This window comes from Netta rufina (genome assembly GCF_964035555.1).
Source record: "Netta rufina genome assembly, chromosome: 15".
NCBI lineage: Eukaryota > Metazoa > Chordata > Aves > Anseriformes > Anatidae > Netta > Netta rufina.
Window position 1 is genome coordinate 12442473 of NC_140138.1, and position 18751 is coordinate 12461223.

General features: G+C 40.8%; 1 protein-coding gene across 3 annotated transcripts in view; it reads right to left on the minus strand.

Annotated features, from left to right (window-relative positions):
• CHLSN (cholesin) overlaps positions 1-18751 on the minus strand; it is a 128495-nt gene that overhangs the window by 17759 nt on the left and 91985 nt on the right. For all 3 annotated transcript variants that reach the window (XM_084296027.1, XM_084296028.1, XM_084296026.1), the window contains exon 3: positions 12726-12898. In XM_084296027.1, the coding sequence (XP_084152153.1) occupies positions 12726-12898 (173 nt within the window). The remainder of the gene's footprint in view (positions 1-12725; positions 12899-18751) is intronic.

Sequence of the window (18751 nt, forward strand, 5' to 3'; positions counted from 1 at the left end):
CAACAAAGAGCTGGCCTCAAATCAGTCCCAGACATTGTGCTGCCCAGAGGATCCAGCTGAAGCCTCCAGGAAAGGAGGAAAGTCTCCTGAAGGAGAAACCAATCCTCCAGCCTCTGTCATAGCATTGGCCCCTCACCTTTTCTACGGCGCTGCCCCTTGCAGGTGACAATATTCTGTAAGCATACTGAAGAAATCCTGGGTTCTTGGATTCTCATCAAGCCCTCTTTAAATAACCCACCACACAGATGGCTTTTACAGTGCCCCTGAGAGGCTACCAGAGGTGGGGTTACTCTGGACCAACAGCAAGAGCAAATATAGAGAAACACGCAAAATAAATATAAAAAAAAAACAACCTGCCAACCCTCTTTGTCATTTTTGCATCCGGATCAGACATCCCACAGCTGCCTTCACTATGAAATATGGCAGAGGCAGAAGGAGAGCGTGCTGCAGACCCCCTGGCTGTGTGAACTACCCAAGATGTAACCAGCACCTTACAGAGTGATTTACTTTTGTTTTTGCAGAGGAGTTCTAAAATATACCAAGTCAATAAAAATACTAAAATCCTAGAAGTGTACAGTAGCTGACAGTCCACTCAGATTTCCTTGACTTTGCTGAAATGCTCAGCTACCTCTCACTGCATAGCAAAATCTGCCAGTGCACTATGGTATTTTGGACACCATGAGATTCTCCTCTTCCAATATCCCGTGATGTGCTTTGAGTTACTAAGATTTTAAGTACTCTACGCTCAGAGAAACTGATCTGCCAATTACTGCTTCCTGCAGATGGCTCTCATTCCAATTCAATTTTGTTCGTATAAAAGTAATTACTGATACCTTTTTGGGCACCATCATATTAATAAATGTGTGAAGGAGGAGACAAGTTTTATTAAGGATCCAGTTTTATTATTTTAAAAATATTGCTTGTTATTCTAACTCTGGTTGGATAGCTCTGATGGCTCCCTGGAGCTAATTGATTAATAATCATTGCCAACTGCATTTTAAATTTTAATTTTGGCTTTGGCTGACTAGCCAAATTGATTCCCTAGAGCTACAAAACTACTCTCCACTATTTTGAGTAGCTGGGCATTGGATGAATAGTTTAAATGTGTTGGAGGAAGTGAGCAGCAGTGTTAATTCTCCTAGATTTAAATTTTATGAGGCAGAGAAAACATACAACCTTCCCTTTGCCTTTCTGCCACGTCAAGAGCACCATCTGAATGAAAGAAGGCGGGTGAGCAAAGAAGGCCCTTTCCTGAATCCAGAAGATGGGCTAAGGATGGATGGGCTTGGAGCAAGGCATGAGGCAAGGGGCTGGAGGCCAGAGGAGAGCCGACAGCAGAGGCTGGAAGGGGAGGAGAGCTCCTTGAACGAACACACACTGCAAAAGCATTTCTTCTGCATAAAGTGAATAAGCTCTGCAATCTGCTTTTGGTTTAAAAATATCAACGGATAGCTTATTGTAACACTTAGACATGAAATGGGTCATTTTAATTATTCTGGTTATATTTGACCTGAAAAGCACACAAGCCTTCCTCAAGATGAATGAAAGAGGTCGAAGTGCTTGTGTGAAGTGCTGAGCTCTCAACTCCAGTGAGAAATACAGGGATCTAGATACTTTCGGGGTTAGGTCCTGAAGTAGCCTAGCTTGTTATTACAGACTTCTGCTTCTGAATCTCCCTAATGTATCTCACAAGGTTACGAGCAGTCATTCCAGATGAAATAACATATTAAAGCTGCGTAATTATTTAATTAGATGCATCCTCTTTTGTATAATACTATGCACAGAAGAAAGCTGGATCTCAACGAGAAATATCTAATGACTACATTTAATAAACTGTTAAGAAAATTCATTTATACTAAATTTTATTTTACTGGAAATGAGAGTCATTAAGAAAGGATGCATTACATTTTCTTAATTAGGTTTGGAGAAAAAAAAAAAAAAAGAAGTTATCTTATAGGAAAGAGAATCAGGCAAAAAAAATTAAAGTATTTTACCCCGATATTTATGGGCTTAACACGTGTAATGTAGTTTTCCCCATCTGAGGAAGCACTTCACAGAACGATAGCTAATTACTGCTAATACAATTTATAGCTGTCACAACATATTTGAGAAAATTTATCAGGAGTCTTAAAAATCCTGCTGAAAAAAATGTAAATAAAAGTAAACTTAACTTTGGAAAAAATCAGTTCATCCAGAATGAATGGCAAGCCTCCTCGGTCAGGTGAGCACAAGTTATCTTTAAAGCCATCATCTCATTAGATACAAGATCTCAGGAAAAATCTTATATATGTGACTGAGAACAAAAGTGCTGTCTGTAATCTCCAGCTGGCTAACTCTAAGTTTTTTATTCCTCATTTTATCGAAAGCAATAAAGAGAAACAAAGCTGCTCTGGTCACTTGCAGCAGTACAAGAAGGGACTGTGTGGACAGCAGTACATCGTTAAGGTCAGGTTAATGTTAGAATTAGCATCCTATGAAAGGTACTGAGTGGATGCAGGTACTGCTGTCAAGCATGCATCAAAACAAAAAGCATTCCTGTCCTAATTCTCTTGCAATTTTAAGTAGATCCCAACACAGAATACAGAAAGCTCTCTCAGAGTGGCTAGAAGAATTTGGAATATTAATCCATACATTGCATGCCCACCCAGAAATCAGTACAGACGCTAGTGGCTGTTAGAAATATCTCAAGAGAACACCACAGGAAAAAAATCTATGCAAGCTCTTCTTTCAAAACATGGAACTGAGAAAAATCCTACAGGTCTGTGGAGATAAGGCATTGGTACAGGGCCAAAAGAAAAACAGACTCTTCATTTGAGAAGAAAATTATGCCTCATTTCTTTTGTGTCACTTGCTTGAAAGGAAACCTTTGAATAGTACAAGGACTTTAGTAAGTCACAAATTTAATCACAGTTTAATCGAGCCATCTGAAAAATGGGATAATGTAACAATTTCTCAAAAGCTGTCAAAACAGGAGAGAATAAATAAATCAAAGTATTTTTCATTAATTTTGTCAAATTATGGTAATGATAAACTGTCAGTAACCATACTGTAGAAAAGCAAATTACCATTACCATAACCCATAAAAGACAGAGAAAACTTTTTAAAAACAAAAATAAAAATCTCAACAAAGATGGGTACCATTAGTTAATAACATTGTTTTCAGCTGATCCTGTAGAAGATAGAATTCAAATTAAAGGATTTGCAAATTCATGCTAATGATGCTATTAAACATATATTTTCCCCATGAGAATGTATGAACCAAATGCCCAACTAAATATTTTGACAGCTTTCTTTCACACTGAAAAAAATGGCAGAAACACAAAGAGACAGAAGGTTTCAAAGTAAATCACTCCACAGCTTTTACTGAAATATGCTTTGAGATATGCACTTGTGACCTTCCATAAAATTAAAGATTTGGAAAGATGAGTGATTTTATTTGGAGCCATAAAGCAGGATTAGAGTTTCTTAATGTATTCTTCCCTTTTTGTAAAATTTAGTGACCATTTATGGGTATGAAATTTACAAAAAGAAATCTCTTTCCTCTGCCATAAACTAAATAGAACGATGAGCAGATTTAGCAAGATATAAGAGCCACTGATGGTCAGAATTTTAGCAAGGACATGAACTTTCTCTCTTGCTTTCTCCTCTTAAGCCATACATAAGTGCAAATCAAATCAGTCAGAAAGCAACTCCAAATCTATTACCTATTTCAGATGTAGGGAAGTTTATTTGGAACAATACTAATGGCTAACACATAAGAGGTTTTGTGCAGGGAAAGTCCTGTGAGTCTGGAAGCTTTTCCAAAGCTCAGTTGAGTGTCATCATGAGCATCTACTAATTTCCTGGAGAACCACAGAGTAGTTGATGTTTCTTGGATTTCCTCCTTTTGAATGAGTTGGAAATACTGAATAAACATCTTCAATATCTAAGAACTTCTACTTATAGCTTAGAAGCCTTAAAACCTGACATTTCAGAGTCTTAAATCACCTGTTCTCTCTCTAGAAAGTGGGGTTGCTAACTCAGCAAGCTAGAAACAGCAAAATACAGCCAAAAATATTGGTAGGTAACTAGGTTCTTCAAAAGTTGATACATCAATATGGAAGGGACTTATTAGAAACAACTGAAATTATAAAAAATGTAGTTCGGCCCACCTGGAACATTTCCAGGATAGTATTACTGACATGCGGAATGTATTCCCATGTTTCCTTTTTTTTTTTTCCTCTCCAGAAGCTCATGGGAAAAATAGCTAAGATTGGCTCTACACTATTTAAAGATGCCTTTTGTTCTTACATTTGGTGACTGTTTCTAGAATTAAATAGTAAACAACATTATTTGTCAGAATTAGCTTTAACTGACAAGTTTATCTTCAGTAGCTACAGAAGCCTCGGTTCCTGCTCTGGCCTTGGAGATGGCTTAACCAGCAGCTCTGTGCAGTGCCTGGGCTCATTTGAAGAGAGGCAGGGCTTCCTAATTCAGGTTTATCTGAGTGTTAACCAGGTTATTCAGCTTCCAGACCCAAGTCAGCATTTCTGCACAGCACAGAGTCATGCAGGCACCTTCCTCTGCTCAGAGGGGGTACAGGCATCTGTTTACCAACCTGCACTGTAAAGTTGGGCTGGCGTGGCTGAGCTGCAGACCAAAAGTATTGCCCTCCTGCTTTGGTGTGCCCTTCTTCAGGCAAAGCCTGGATCATTCAGCCTGGAGAGTTGCAATATTTAGAGGTGGAAAAAGACAAAAGACATATATAAGAAGAGAAATCTGCATGAACTCACTGAATTAAAAGGTAGATGTTACCATGCTTCTTCCAAAGCTGCAAAATTGTTGTACTGGGGTCATAAAAAACAGCTAAACCACCAAGAAGTGAATAATGCTTTAAAAGCAATTCCTGTACAGTATGACATCCTGTGGATGTCATGTGGGGGTTAGAAAAACACTGGCAGGGCTCCAGCACAGTTCTGCATATCACTTGCCACCAAGACACAGAAAAGTGAGTTCAGAAGTCAGTAAGTGTATCAGAGGGACTGAAAATCACCGAGTCCGGCTGCCGTCAGACATCTTGATTAAACGGGCAAAAGCTGCGTGCTGCTGTTACCAAGAGTGTAACGTGACATTCACAGAGCCCTGAATGCATAGTTTGAATAATCAGATGATGAGAACACTAATATTTGGAAGTGTGTATCATAAATCCAACACTGAAACAGTAGTGTATCTGACTTTGCTGCAGCCAGGCTGCAGTAGGATGAGAAGCACTGTCCCTCTGACAGTCAGTGGACATTTATTATGGTGACAGTCGGAGTGTTTGTGCCACTGTTGTCATTAGCACAAACTGAGTAATAAACTGGGGAGAGAAGTGCAGCAAATTAAATGTGAAATCACAAGGTGACACAGCTCAATGATGAATCCAATACTGTTGCCTATAACCCAAAGCCAGAGTGACACACAGCAGAAGGAAGCACACACACACTCTTGGTTCCCTCTGCGTGAGGCTGGCACGAGGCAGCAGTGGCTGTGTTAGTGTTCAGGTCTCACATTTCCAGAAAGGTCACAGACACCAAAGTTCAAAGACAAAGAGAAGGTGCTGGTGTCTGGAAGGACCAGAGAAAGCTGGAGCATTACAGATGCTTCTCTTAAGAGGCATGTGGGAAATGTGGGAAATGCAGTGATTCAGGAAACTGTGCTTAGTAACAGGTCCAACATAACCAACATAGCAGAGTAATTTTTCTGCTTCATATACCCTACCAGCAAGCTTTGCCCTCCACAGAAGGCAGTGTGCCCGAGTACATTTGCAGAATAGCCCTAAGCAGCACCACAGCTGGAGAGTGAACGTGCCTTTTCCACCTGTCTCCCAGCAATAATGTGGGCATATTGGCACCCTAAAAAACAGCAAAGCTGTGGGCACTGCGGCAGACAGCTTTGTAGGGTTTTTGAGTAATATTGGGGCTGCTAGGGAATGCCAGACGAACTGACATGGCTCCACCAGGGGCTACTGAAGGTACACAAAGGACTGTAGGAATACCATAAGGTAACTCTACTCTCTTACTAAGACAAGCCTGCTTTTCTCTGCCATGAACAGAGACAGAGACCCCCTTTTAAAATTTGTCCAACTATCAACATCAATTGGCCAACACTCAGTTTTACGGGCATGCTTATTTGGGTTAAAGAGAGGAATACCGCTTAGAGGTAGGGAGAAATTAAAAATCAAGCAATACAGAAAGCTGGAGCAGTGCAAGGACAAAAACATTGTTCTCTATAGTATCAAGAGAAGTGCAAGCCTTTGAAATCAGATAGTAGCAAGTGCCTGCCCAAGTTCACAAAAAACAGCCGCAGAACACCGCCAAATGCAAATTTACCCTCTAGCTGACTCCCTGGATTCACGCGGTCTCTTACATAACTAATGAATGTGACAAAGTGACTAAAAGCATGTAGGAATTCATTCATTACATCCATACTTAGTGCTTGCCCCAGAACCTTTAAAAAATAACCCTTCAGTTATTAAAGCAAAACTAGCCTCCACCACAATGTCCCTAATCTTTGGGGGAAAACTGCTCGTTCAAGACTCCTTAAAACTGCAGCTCTTGAAGGGAATTTGCCAATGTTGCTGTTACTAATTACAGTAGCTTCTCTCAAATTCACCTCCTACTTTTGCTCCTGGATAACTGAGGCTCATAATTTGATCACTGCTCCAATAGTTTATGAACATGAAGATAACTGATGAGCTTTATGCATGCTGCATCTCCCTGCCATGAAGGAAACTCATCCTCTGTCCTGGCTGTTAAGGCACAGCATTTGCAGCGAGACATTCCTGCCCTCTATGCTACAGTTTGTGTCAGAAGAGCTCACCAAATTCCATCCCACAACATTACATAAGCCAGTAACATCATCCTGGGGACAGTGGCAGTCACCATTCAATGAGAAAGAAAATCTGCTCAGAGGGATACGTTAGCAATTTGCTGATGCCTTGTGGAATGCCAGGTGAAGCCTTGCACTATCTAGAGCAGCCCAACATTTAGGGAATCTGTAGGCTGATACACTGACACTGAAGCTTCCCTAAACCACTGGTGGTTTAAACTCTCCTAATCGCATGAGTGTTTGGGTCTTTCTATTTATTCTGATATTCCAGATGCTGGAATTTCCAAATGTTTCAAATAGTTTTCTTCCCAAGATTAAAAACAGAAAATCTGCCCCAAATATTCATTATATTCATTATAAGTCTAATATGCATTAGACTTAAAGGCAATTTGATTTTGCATTTCATTTTCATGCTACCCACCATATTGGTTTTAATATCAAAAGAGACTATTATGGAAATCCAACCTTCTACAGAATACAGATCATACAAAACCTACCTTTTCCCACTGCAAGTCCATAGCTTCTAGCAGAGCTACTCCAGTAGCAAATTGTTGGAGAGAAGTTGGCTTTGAAATGGACTGTGTATTAATGTAAAATTTTAGTGTACACAGACTTTTAATGCAGGGTAGAAATACTGTCATTCTTCCAATAGTAACAGCATTCTAACTGACCAAAACCTCCAATGAATTATACCCAAAATTAAGAAGCAAAATTTAAATCTGCTTAAATGTGATACGATCTCAACATAGCATGGAAAAAAAAAAAGAAGAGAAAGAAAAAAATCAGGGCAAAATATTTTTCTTCAGATCTGCTTCCAAACAAGAAGTGATCTCACTTACAAACAGTGGTCTTACACATCCCCAGCGGGAGGGCCTCAAGCACACATCATTTGTGCCTTTCTGCCTTCATCTGGCATTGTACAGAAGACACCCACTGGTGTCTTCCTGACACAGCACAGTTGCCTTCCCAGGAGGGTGGAGGAAGGAGAAATGACACTAGATGTTAGTGTTAGTTGCTGTCAAACCCAAGCAGCCAGTTTCTGGAGGGAGAAAAAACAATCTCTGGATGTTTAGATTTCCAGTGCATTGGTTACTCTTAATATGTAAAAGCTTAAGCCATTGTTGGTGAAACACCAGCACCAGGGCCAAGTTTGAAATTAATAAAGATTAAGGCTGGCACCAAGGAGAATGACTTAAACAAGTTCAGAACCACACGTCAAAAATCATCACTGACCGTGGCTAAAAAAAATGCTTAGACTGTGAGAGAAAAAACAGCTTAAAACATGTTATGGGTCAACGAAGCAAACTGAATCTGACACAAGCCCACTCAATTTATGTTAAATTTAGAAGCTGTTTTTCAGCACTCACGAGTGTGGCTGTATGTGCCCGGGAGCTCTCTCAAGTCACCTGCATGGTTGGATGAATGCCTCTGCGATTTCCTGAAGGGCCACCTTCATCCCAGCTGGGTGCTCACAACTTTCAGGTGCTGCTGCCCTCTTTACACTCCAGCACAGGCCTCTGTTGGTCCTCCAAAAATCAGAAATCTCCCAGATCCTAGCGCTGAGTTAATGCTAAGCTGCCTGTTCATGTCCCTCCCCAGACAGCCCCTGCTCCAGCAAGAACCTGGGAGTAAACACCAACTTTATGTAATTCATACATGTTATATATAAATGCTTGCAGCGATGCCCCTGAGATTTGTGTTCTTTAAAGGAAGGGCAAGTTTTCTGCAAAAACTTCCCATGCTTGACAGTGTTTTTAATAAAGTTTGGCCAAGGACTGGGATCTGCCTCCATTCTGCAACCCCAGCAGATACAGAGCTGCCTTGGGTTGCACGCTGCTCTCAGCAGCATTACCAGTCAGCCACTGTGCTCAGCAAAATCGGGAAAAAAATGGTGTTCTGCAGAGTCAGACTATTTCCCCACTCAGTGGGAAATTCTGTTTTACTTTTGTGTTTCTGTAATTTGCCCTTGCTTTGCATTATTCTTTTTTTTTCTTGTTTTTATTTTCTTGTTTTCTAAGAAGCGCCTGCCATTCTGAATCACACCTACATTTAAGTCAGGGATGAACAAAGCAAGCTCTGCAAAGGGAACTGAAAAGACAGCGCCTTTTGGCATTGTTTGGGAAACATTCTGGTGACACACATTACTAGAAGAATACAAATTATTACAAAGAGAAAAGAAATGTACTCCAGCAGTGGATTTTTGAAATGTAAACACATCATAGTCCAAGGCTTAGGTAATTCACAGCAATATCCAGATAACGATACTTTCCATCTCTGCTATTTCAGATACCAGTCCTGTAATTCCACATACTTCTGGTAACATCTACTCATATTTCTGTTACTTTAATGGGTGATGGAGAAAACCATACGTGCAGATACATATAGCAATGAACTTCCTGAGCCAAACTTAAGAATAGAAACATTTCTAGGAGAGAATGCCTTGCCAAGACAAACAAGTTCTGCCAACATTTTAGCACCACAGAAGGTCAGTTGGGTTATAATTAAGTCTAATTAGCATTCTCATGAATTGCAACATCTTTTCACTTGAAGGCACGTAATGCTTAGAAAAGGAGAGATTTTTATTTCATATATTCCAAGAATCAAAGTAATGAGACATTCTAACCTTGGCTTTAAACATGATTCACCACTTACCATCATAAAAGAGAAAAGGCACATCATCATTAAAAGAAAGAAATTTATGTAGTTTATGCAACCACTAATACCCACTGCTTCGCTCCTGCTTTCTCCTATTCCTCTGCAGTAATTTTAATGATTTCTTCTCCTCTGTTCAGTACCACTCAGGTGTTTTTTTTAGCATTATTCTACATTTTCTTTTCTCCTTCTCACAGTTTCATAACCCTTCTGCCTCCCTTTTTGCTTCAGCACCCTATTTTTAATTCTGTCTTCAGATCTTGCTGCCTGCTGTCCCCAGCAAGCTGGAGAATCTGACGCAGGGAGACTTTCTTCTTTCTATTTCTGCAGGCACACCGTGAGTACCGTGTTGGACAGAACTGCGCTGGGAAACCACCTGAGATTCTCTCATGGAGGGAAATGGTGAAACAAAAATTGGTGAGCAGAGACAATTTTTTTTCTCCCCTTTTCCTCTTCCTTCAGGCCAACACAAAGAGGGAAAAACCATGAGCCATGTGGCCTCCTCCTCCCCTGGAGCAGTCACGAGTGAAAACCTTTTTCTCACTCAAATGAGAAAGCAGATAAAAAGGCTGGGCTGGCAATGCCACCCAGCACCTGGGGGTAGACAGGGATGTACCCCAGTCAGGGACAGGCACACGGCTTGGTCTAGCATCGCATCTCTGCTAAGCATCACTGCGGGCACCACTGTGACTGCCGGTGTGCTGCGCTCCCAGGTGCCAGGCAGAGCAGTGCCAGGAATGGGCCTGTCTGTCCCCAACACCCCCTCACAGACACTCTCTTCCTTTACTCCTCCCAGCTAAAAGGATGAGGGATGGCTTTAGAAAGGTGTCTTAGTGTCTCAGCAGCAAGAGCATTGCTGCTGCAGGCTGCCTGCGACTTCCACGTTACTTTTCAAACAGAACACACGAAGCTGCTGCAGAAGCAGGAATTTCTAAGAATATCCCCCAGGAAACAATAGATCCTATTAAATGCGTTTTATTTCCTCCATGTAAAGTCATGCTCTTTCTCCCTAATGTTACCGCTTGAAACGGAAATTTATTCCTCTGCTGAAGAATTTCTCTTTATTTCATCCCACATACCAGAAAAGATGATTCTGTCCTCTAAGGGAAGTGCTACCTCTTCAAATATGTATGACCTACAAAATAAGTTGTATTTACCCTTGCATGTCAGAAGACTACGTGTAACGCAATTCTTTCACCGAACACTTTCCAGCATTTTTCTTTGCAAGTTAACAAACAAAATTAAAATAAATATTTTCCTGTCAAAGCTGAAGCCCCATATAGTTGTGTTCTCATGATGTGAATAGTCTCTTAAGAAATAAAAATGACAGTTTTAATTGCTGTATGGTACTTCGAGTTCCACCTGTCCTACAAGAGATTCACATGTCATCAGGGAATTAAGATGCCACCTTACTTAGTAACCCTCATTTAATGGAAGGTTTTTTACCATAGGTGGGGCAAAACATAAATCCACAGCACCCTTTTGTTTACTTCCAATTATATTAAGCTCTTGCATCTGTAAGATTACCTTATCCTCCCACGTATTATTCATGCCCATAGCTCTGCAAAAACACACAGACTGAAATCCTTGACCCACTCAAGTTTCTGGGGTTTTTACAGCGGACTTCCAGAGCTAGAATTTTAGTTTCCTTTCCCCAGATAATGATTTCCTTCTGTGATGACTCTAAATCTAGTTGTTTCTTTTTCCAGTAAAAAAAAATAGGTAGTAAATACTTCAGAGGTGTACAAAAGGACTGAGCCAAGATGATCCAAGACAGTCACAGGACATTTGGGGCCAGAATGCTGTCTATGGTTGTATCTGCTTGGTAGTTCAGCATCTTATGACCATCCCTGATAAGTCTACAGAATTCCTATCAGTTGCTGAACCAATCCCAGTCAACCTACTGCCATACCTATAGCAGCTGAACTCTGCTATTACTGAACTATGTAGCAGGAACACTGTTTCAAAGTAATTGGGTATGGGTTAAGTGAAACTCTGGAGTCAAATTAGTTCAAATATAGTTTCATATTCTCTCATCTAACAAGGCACAGATCCATACAGATAACAGCAGAGTATCAACAAAAACCCACAGCTTGTTCCTTTGCTTTCCAAACCTGAAAACCATTATCTCTAGATCCATCACTTACTAGCACACATACCACAGTATAGCTTGAGCAGATGGTTCAAAGCTAACTGTCAATCCGTCTGCAGTTCAAAACAGCGGTGAACTATTCCAGCTGTTTTCCAGATCAAAAATATTATTGTCATTTTGCTATCACTGCATGCTGAGGGTTATGTAACAAAAATGCACATGTCCCTCTGCCTGGAATGCAATTAATTTCCTCCCTCCCCACTGAGAGTGGTAAGTAACAATTCAGACAGTCTGCATGCTTCAGTTTTAAGCACGGCTAGAGATGCCACACTGGTTTTATTCCTCGTGGTAACCCACTATTGGTAACACGCCAGCCTTCTGCAGGTCTTAGAGACAGGGCATATTTTGTAGTTTGGGGAAAAAATAAACACTATCTTCCTGCTTATACAAGACCTCTGTCTGTAGTGTACTGTGAATGCGTTGTTGTAGTTCTCTATTTTAACCATAGACATTGCTTTATGTTGGAATGTAAAGTATTCTAAATAACTATGCTAACTAAAGTAATTGCTTCCGATCTGAAATCGGCCACTATACTGGCTATATGCTTTGGTATGCAGAAATAAGGCATTGCACACTATGAACTTTGTAACGATGGCATAATCCCTTCTTAATTTACAAATCTCCGAATATCATGCATTAAGTTAAATTAGGACTCCATAATGCTTAACCACTTCAGGCAATTTGCTCACAAAAAGAGAACAAGTGAAACTCCTTTGCTTAAAATGGTGCACTTACTCAAAACTCATTTCCCCAATGCAATCTTGTCTGTAATGTGCCTTTCATCTTTTTAAGTGCAGCTAACCCAGTGATATTTATATATCAACTATAAGATCTTCAGGACAGGAGCTTTCTTTAAAATGTTTGTAGCATACTCAAAATCCTTTAGTAGTTACTGTGATATAAATAAAACATGGTGACAGGGTGTCAAATGAGATGAAACATTAACTTATTACTTAACTGCAGCAATTTCCTTTAATGTCTTATTACTTGGTTCAGCTTGTTCTGGATTTCTGGCATGGTTTACAGATTCCTTCTGCAGGGAGCATCTGCAGTGGGGTTTTAGTAGTCTTACCTGGTTAAATAGGCCAGAGCCAGCTCTGATCCTGACAGCTTTTTGGGCTCTTCTTTTTTAGTAGAGATTCCAGCTTCTCTCATCAGCTTCTTTTCCTCCTTCTTGCGCTCCTTTTTCAATTTTCTTTCCAGTTTCCTTCTTTCTTCTGGGGTAAGATCTTCTTCATCTGTTTCCTGAAATAACAAACATTTAAATAAAGGGTAAATAAAGGTAAACAACATATGCATAATTTTAATTGAAGGGAACAGGTAATATTTAAAACCAGACGCTTCAATCTTTGTAATTTTATTGTACACTATATTTCACTATGGACTTTTTTTTAGCATATATAGATATGTAAGGGAGCAGAGTTTCCTTAAGATCCTGAGTTTCTGGGGCTGTAATCTCATCCTGATGTGCACTGAGAAAATCTCTGTCTTCCACACTTGATATCCACTGTGCCAGAAGGGAAGATGTGACAACCACCATTTTCATCCCAGCCTTCTTGGAGATCTTTCAGCTATCTCGGGTAAACATATGCACAATCTTACATAAACATATACACATATATCCCCAAAGGTTAAAGTTTCACTAGGTTTTCAGACAGAACAGTTCATAATGAAAACCTAATTACTATAAATATATGCATAATCATACCCCAAATGAAAATATTTATTTCGCATACAGAAGAAGAGCATTACAGAGATACGATGAGTTTATCAGGGGAAACCCAGTGGGAAATCACGCAAGCTAAAAACAAAAAGCTGTTCAAGCTGTTCCATAACAAGACAAGACTTACTCCAGTGACTCTGAGCACTGGTTCATTCATATCTTTCCAGGCAGTAGTCCTCTGAGTTGTTAAGTATCAACTGGAAGCATAAAAAAATCCAGCTGGTGTAATACTAAGAGGCTGTTACTCAACATCCCCCCACGATTTCCACATTCTAGTACATTTTGTTTTCCTGTGTGAGCACTGCAGTCCAAAACTAGCAATGATTGTGCTTTCCCTCCTCTTCCCATTCACACTGTAGAAGGACTGACGTCAGATCTGACGGATCTTAAGATCCTTTATAGAGCCCTATTCTGATGATCACCTTGGATAGACCTTCACAAAATCGTGGAGAACGTAGCTTCTGGATATCCCAGTCCCTAAGGACCTCAGGAAACGGTAGGGATTGGGACTCAATGAAACCACCTCTTCTGTGCAACCTCCCAGTAATGACTGAGCAATGAAAAATACACAGAGGTTTGCAAACAGGACACGTACACTTCCTCATGGATATTTCCAAATCCAAGAGCGAAGGGATGGTATTAATTCTTAGCATGCTAGTTACACACCTCACGCTGTCCCAAATAAAACCATGACACCTTCACTGTGGTTTGAGGACCTGCTGCTTCTCAGCCACCTCCATGGGCACTGTGAATCAATGCAGGGTAAGGCATGCACACTGTGCACCATTTAAATATTGCCATCTCTTCCAGGCTAAGAACAAAAACACTGGAAGTATTAGCTTCTGTGATGAGCTCACGGTTTTCAGCTGCTGTGCTGTACTATTCCCTTGTATCATTTGTAGCCAACTGAAAATTGCAGACATGGACACATTTCTAAATTATAGCTCAGACTGGAATAGGTTGTCAGGCTCCCCCCCCCCCTTTTTTTTTTAAAGTTTTTAAAAAATTGAACCATATTTAGCACCTTATGTTGAGACAGTTCAAGCATCCTGCTCATGATATTTAACAAGAGGTGTTGGGGCCACAGGCGATGCTTTGGAAACAAAATGGATTGCAGGAACATGGAATATGACAGAGATGCTGCCCAAACAGTGCTGATTTGCCAATGACTCCATTAATCCAATTCCTCAGCAACAGCTGTGCTGGGTTTGTTAAGACAACCTGAGCAAGGAACAATTTCCTACGAGGCCAGGCTCTTATTTATAAGATGTGTAGGAAAAAACAGCCCCAACAGCAGTAAAAATGGCATTAACGTGAGGCAGCCCAGGAGAAGAGTGCAAGGAAAACTGGAGGAGTCACCAGTGCCTCCGGCAGCTGTGTGAGCATCTCGTCCCGGGGCTGGGACAATAAAGGAGCCCGACCACCACCGGCATTCCCGGAACAAGACCTGCATTCATGGACTGGGCTTTGAAGGAAGGGGTCATTTGATGATTAGCTTAGAGCACCTGACCGCGGTGCAGCGGGAAGGGGACCCCACAAGATGCTTAACATGCCTGTCAAGTCTCTTCTGCCTTGAGACAAAGGTCTCTGAGCTGGTGCTCAGACTCAGGCACGAATGTCCCTTTTGCTCCCTCCTCCCCTGGTAGAGGCACCAGGGTGCACGAGAACATCGATCGTTTTAGGCAGATGGGTTAAAACCTCTTTATGAAGCGATGGATCCCTGGGATTGTATCAGGTAGTGTTTGTCAAGCGCCTTAAAACAAAAATCCAAACATGGTGCTAAATAACATTATTGTTGAAGGCCTTCAAAGCAAAGGATAGGTAAACACAGCAATACCTGAATGCTAGCTGATTTGCCAAAGACACCTGCTGAGGACTAAACATTTGTTCGGTGTCACTTCCCGCATTATCTAAGTTGACTTTGACTCATTTTTTCAGCTCTGTTTTCACAGACCAAAAAAGGACAAAGCAGACATCAGAACAAATGCGAGTGAGGCAGAAAAGAGGATTTGCTTTTGTTGTTGTTGTTGTTTAAAATGCTTTTTATTTATTATTACAGAAAGCCAGCATCCACCCAAAAAACCTCAACAGACGTTGCATTTGTATAGCAGACATTTATACCTCATGCTAAGAAGAAATAATATTTAGGGAGAAGGTAGGTATGTCATTGTTTTACAGGAAACACCGTTTTCATTGGAAAAACTGTCCTGGTACTTACTAAAATAACAATCCAGCCACACAAAGCCCAGAAAAACACCGAGGGTGGTCATTTATAAAGTGTTTGTAAAAGATTACTAGAGCAGCTGTCCAACAGACGACACACTACACTTAATCTTCTTTTAAAAATAATGTAATGAATTTGTTTACTTTTCTGTGAGCCATGAAGCTTTCAAATAAAGTGACTGTGGCACATCATTAGAGCAGCTCTGATAAAGAGGCCTCTGCTCCTTCATACTTACAGTAAATGCGTATCTCTGTACCTTCCCTTCCCCCACGCATTCCTCACATTATCAAAAAGCTTTTTATCCCTCTCCCGACCGCTCCATTAAAAACAAAACAAGTCGCTCCCTCCCTATAAGTGGGTCCCAACATAAATACCAAGCCCTAACAACGTTTGTTTCCAGCGGAACAATTTCTGCACTGTAGGCCATCTGAAACAGCAGCATTGTTCTCCCTTCGGGGCTGGAGCTTTTCCAGGGTTGAAAGAGTCGGGATTTATAGCTTAAGGTACCCTTCTGATAGCACAGACCGTAATTCGGCCCAACAAAAATATGGTTCAGTAGGCTTCTGTTTGGGACTCCCACCACACGTCCTGTGAATGCTTGCAGTCGACGTCTCTCATTCCAGCTACACTTTTATCCATTTGTGTCAACACGATTTAGGCCAGCAGTAGGTACTACAATCAGTCCTCGACTGTTTTTTTTAATTTGAAAGCCTCAAGTTTTATCTGTTTCATAAAACGTGTGCATTCGGGGCAGATTCTTCACTGAAGCTGAGGTTCACTTTATCATAATTTAAAAAAATAAATCACAAAACACAACAGAAACCAACCAACCTTCCCCAGATTCTGGGACTCAAAATAAAGCCAAACCTTTTAAGGAAATTTAAAGCCTAGCTATATTTATTTTAACTCGAATGACCCATTATGATATTTTACTGATGCATTTCTCCTTGGAATCAACAGCATTATTTTTTAATCTTTTTTCTCCCTGTACCATTAGCGTGACTATTTTTCTGAGAGATGTGTCCGAAGTTTGAGAGCCATTCAGATTCAGAGTTTGAGCATTACCTCATTATTTAAATAATTTTTTTAAAAAGCACAAATCAACAGGGGACTTCATTGTTTTGAGGTCATAAATATTCCACATTGTCTCCTTTTATATTTATAATGTGACATCACAATTTGTAGTGGCACAATTTATTCTTAACTACAATGCTGTAAAGTCCGTACTTGAGCGTATGATACACTTGTTTATTGACGTGATAAATTTAAAACACATGCATGTAGAAAAACACAACACTTGCTTATTTGCAAAGCCTACTGTGAGCTCCCACACCACCTTGGACCGTGGGCTCATTAGATCTCAATCTAAACAAGGTCAGGGCAGGTCAGTACACTTGAATGAATGACATTCAGAGGAGAGGCAGGCTTTTTTCATGATTAAGGAGGTGGGAGTCTTCCACTTGGAAACTTTCCAGAAGGCCTGAAAAGGTGCTGGAAGGGGTACTGCCACTGGTTGCTGTATTTTGGAAAGGAGGTGGACCCCCAGATCTTTAACATTTACGCTCATAAAAATCCATGTCATCTTCACAAGGGAAAAGAGATGCAAAGCTCATATGTTTTCAAGCAAATTCCCAAAGTTTGTACTATACTATGTCAATTTGCATGCAAAGGACAGAGACTGCCAATAGAGCCTTTCATCAATGCCAGCCTTGAAATTTCTTATTTCTAGGTAAGCTTAGTAATATTGTGTAAATAAATAGGCTAAGACATCTGACTCAAAACATCTAGAGGCTTCAGCTGTGGCAGTTTTATAAATGAGTTAAAAAAAATAAAGTTTTTAATTATTATCTGTAATCTTGAAATACTGCACAAATGTAAAACATTTTACAGGCTGTCTTTAGAAATGAGTTTACCTATCATAAGGGGGAAGCCATCTCAAACAGAAGTGAGTGCAGGATTTAAATATCCAGCAGTCCTGCTAAGCAATTCAGAACAGAGAAGAACAACCCTGACTGCAAGAGGAACTGGAAAAGGCAGAAAGATTTACCCGAGAGAGGACCTGCTGAAGATATCAGGCCCTTTTTTTTTGCAGCAAGAGTGGCAAAAACAAACAGGTGCAGTTTTTCAGAGCCTGAATTTGTATAAAAGCGTCAACTGCCAGGGTATTAGGAACCGTGACAGCTGGACAGCCAGTACCAAGATGGTATTAATGGCACATTAATTTTGTTGTGTTTCAACAGAGCAACAAGCACATTTTTAAATTTGTGTCCAGATTTATAGTTAACCAAAGGGCCTTTGCTGTCTCATACTTCAGTATGACTGAAGATGTCTTCTAAAGGCTTCTGCTCCTCCTTCTCCCGCTGTTAAAGACTCCTACATTTGCATGCCCAGCTGTCTCCTGCCAGCACAGAATAAAGTTGACAAGAGTCAGAAACTCTGAAGAAGTGCCCCTATGAACCTGATTTTCATATACTGCAAATGTGCCTTTGGGATTTGTATGTGTAGGTCAGAAGTTGCTGCCTGGTGAGGGGCTCTGCCCAACCCGTGTGTGGCACAAGGTGCAAAGGGCGCACGGCGCAGCACAGCTGCTGCCTTTGCTGGGGCCAGGAGTGCTGCTCATCCTCCTCCAGCAGACATCCTCAGAGCTCTGGCAGCACTGCAACACCCTGGGTGCGACCTGACAGCCGTATGCCCTGGCAAAGGAAACTAAATGTAAGGAACTGGCTGGGGCAGAGAGGTGATGGAAAAGGAAACCTGACAAAGGCGACAGGAAGGGAGCCGGAAAAAGGAAGGAAACCAAGTTTCTGTTACCACCAGTGATTTCAGCTGCCCCAAAAGTCAATGTGCTTTTACCTTTTTGTACCAGCCCAGCAAAAGAACAGCAAAGCAAGTGGCATCAGAAATTCAGAGGAATATATTTTAACATGACTAACAGAGACAAGTATAAAGAGGGCTTCAAATTTTTGAACTCTGTAGAGAAAGAAGGGGAAATGGACGATACAGTTCGCTTCATAGTAGCAGCATTGTGCCTTGTTTGTTCATTAAGCTCCTGTTATTTCATAACTTTTAATATAGAGCAATGTCAAAGAGGCTTTGTTCGCTGACCGAGAACGGACTAGGAGCTACCGACTCGTCACATAATGGATCCTGC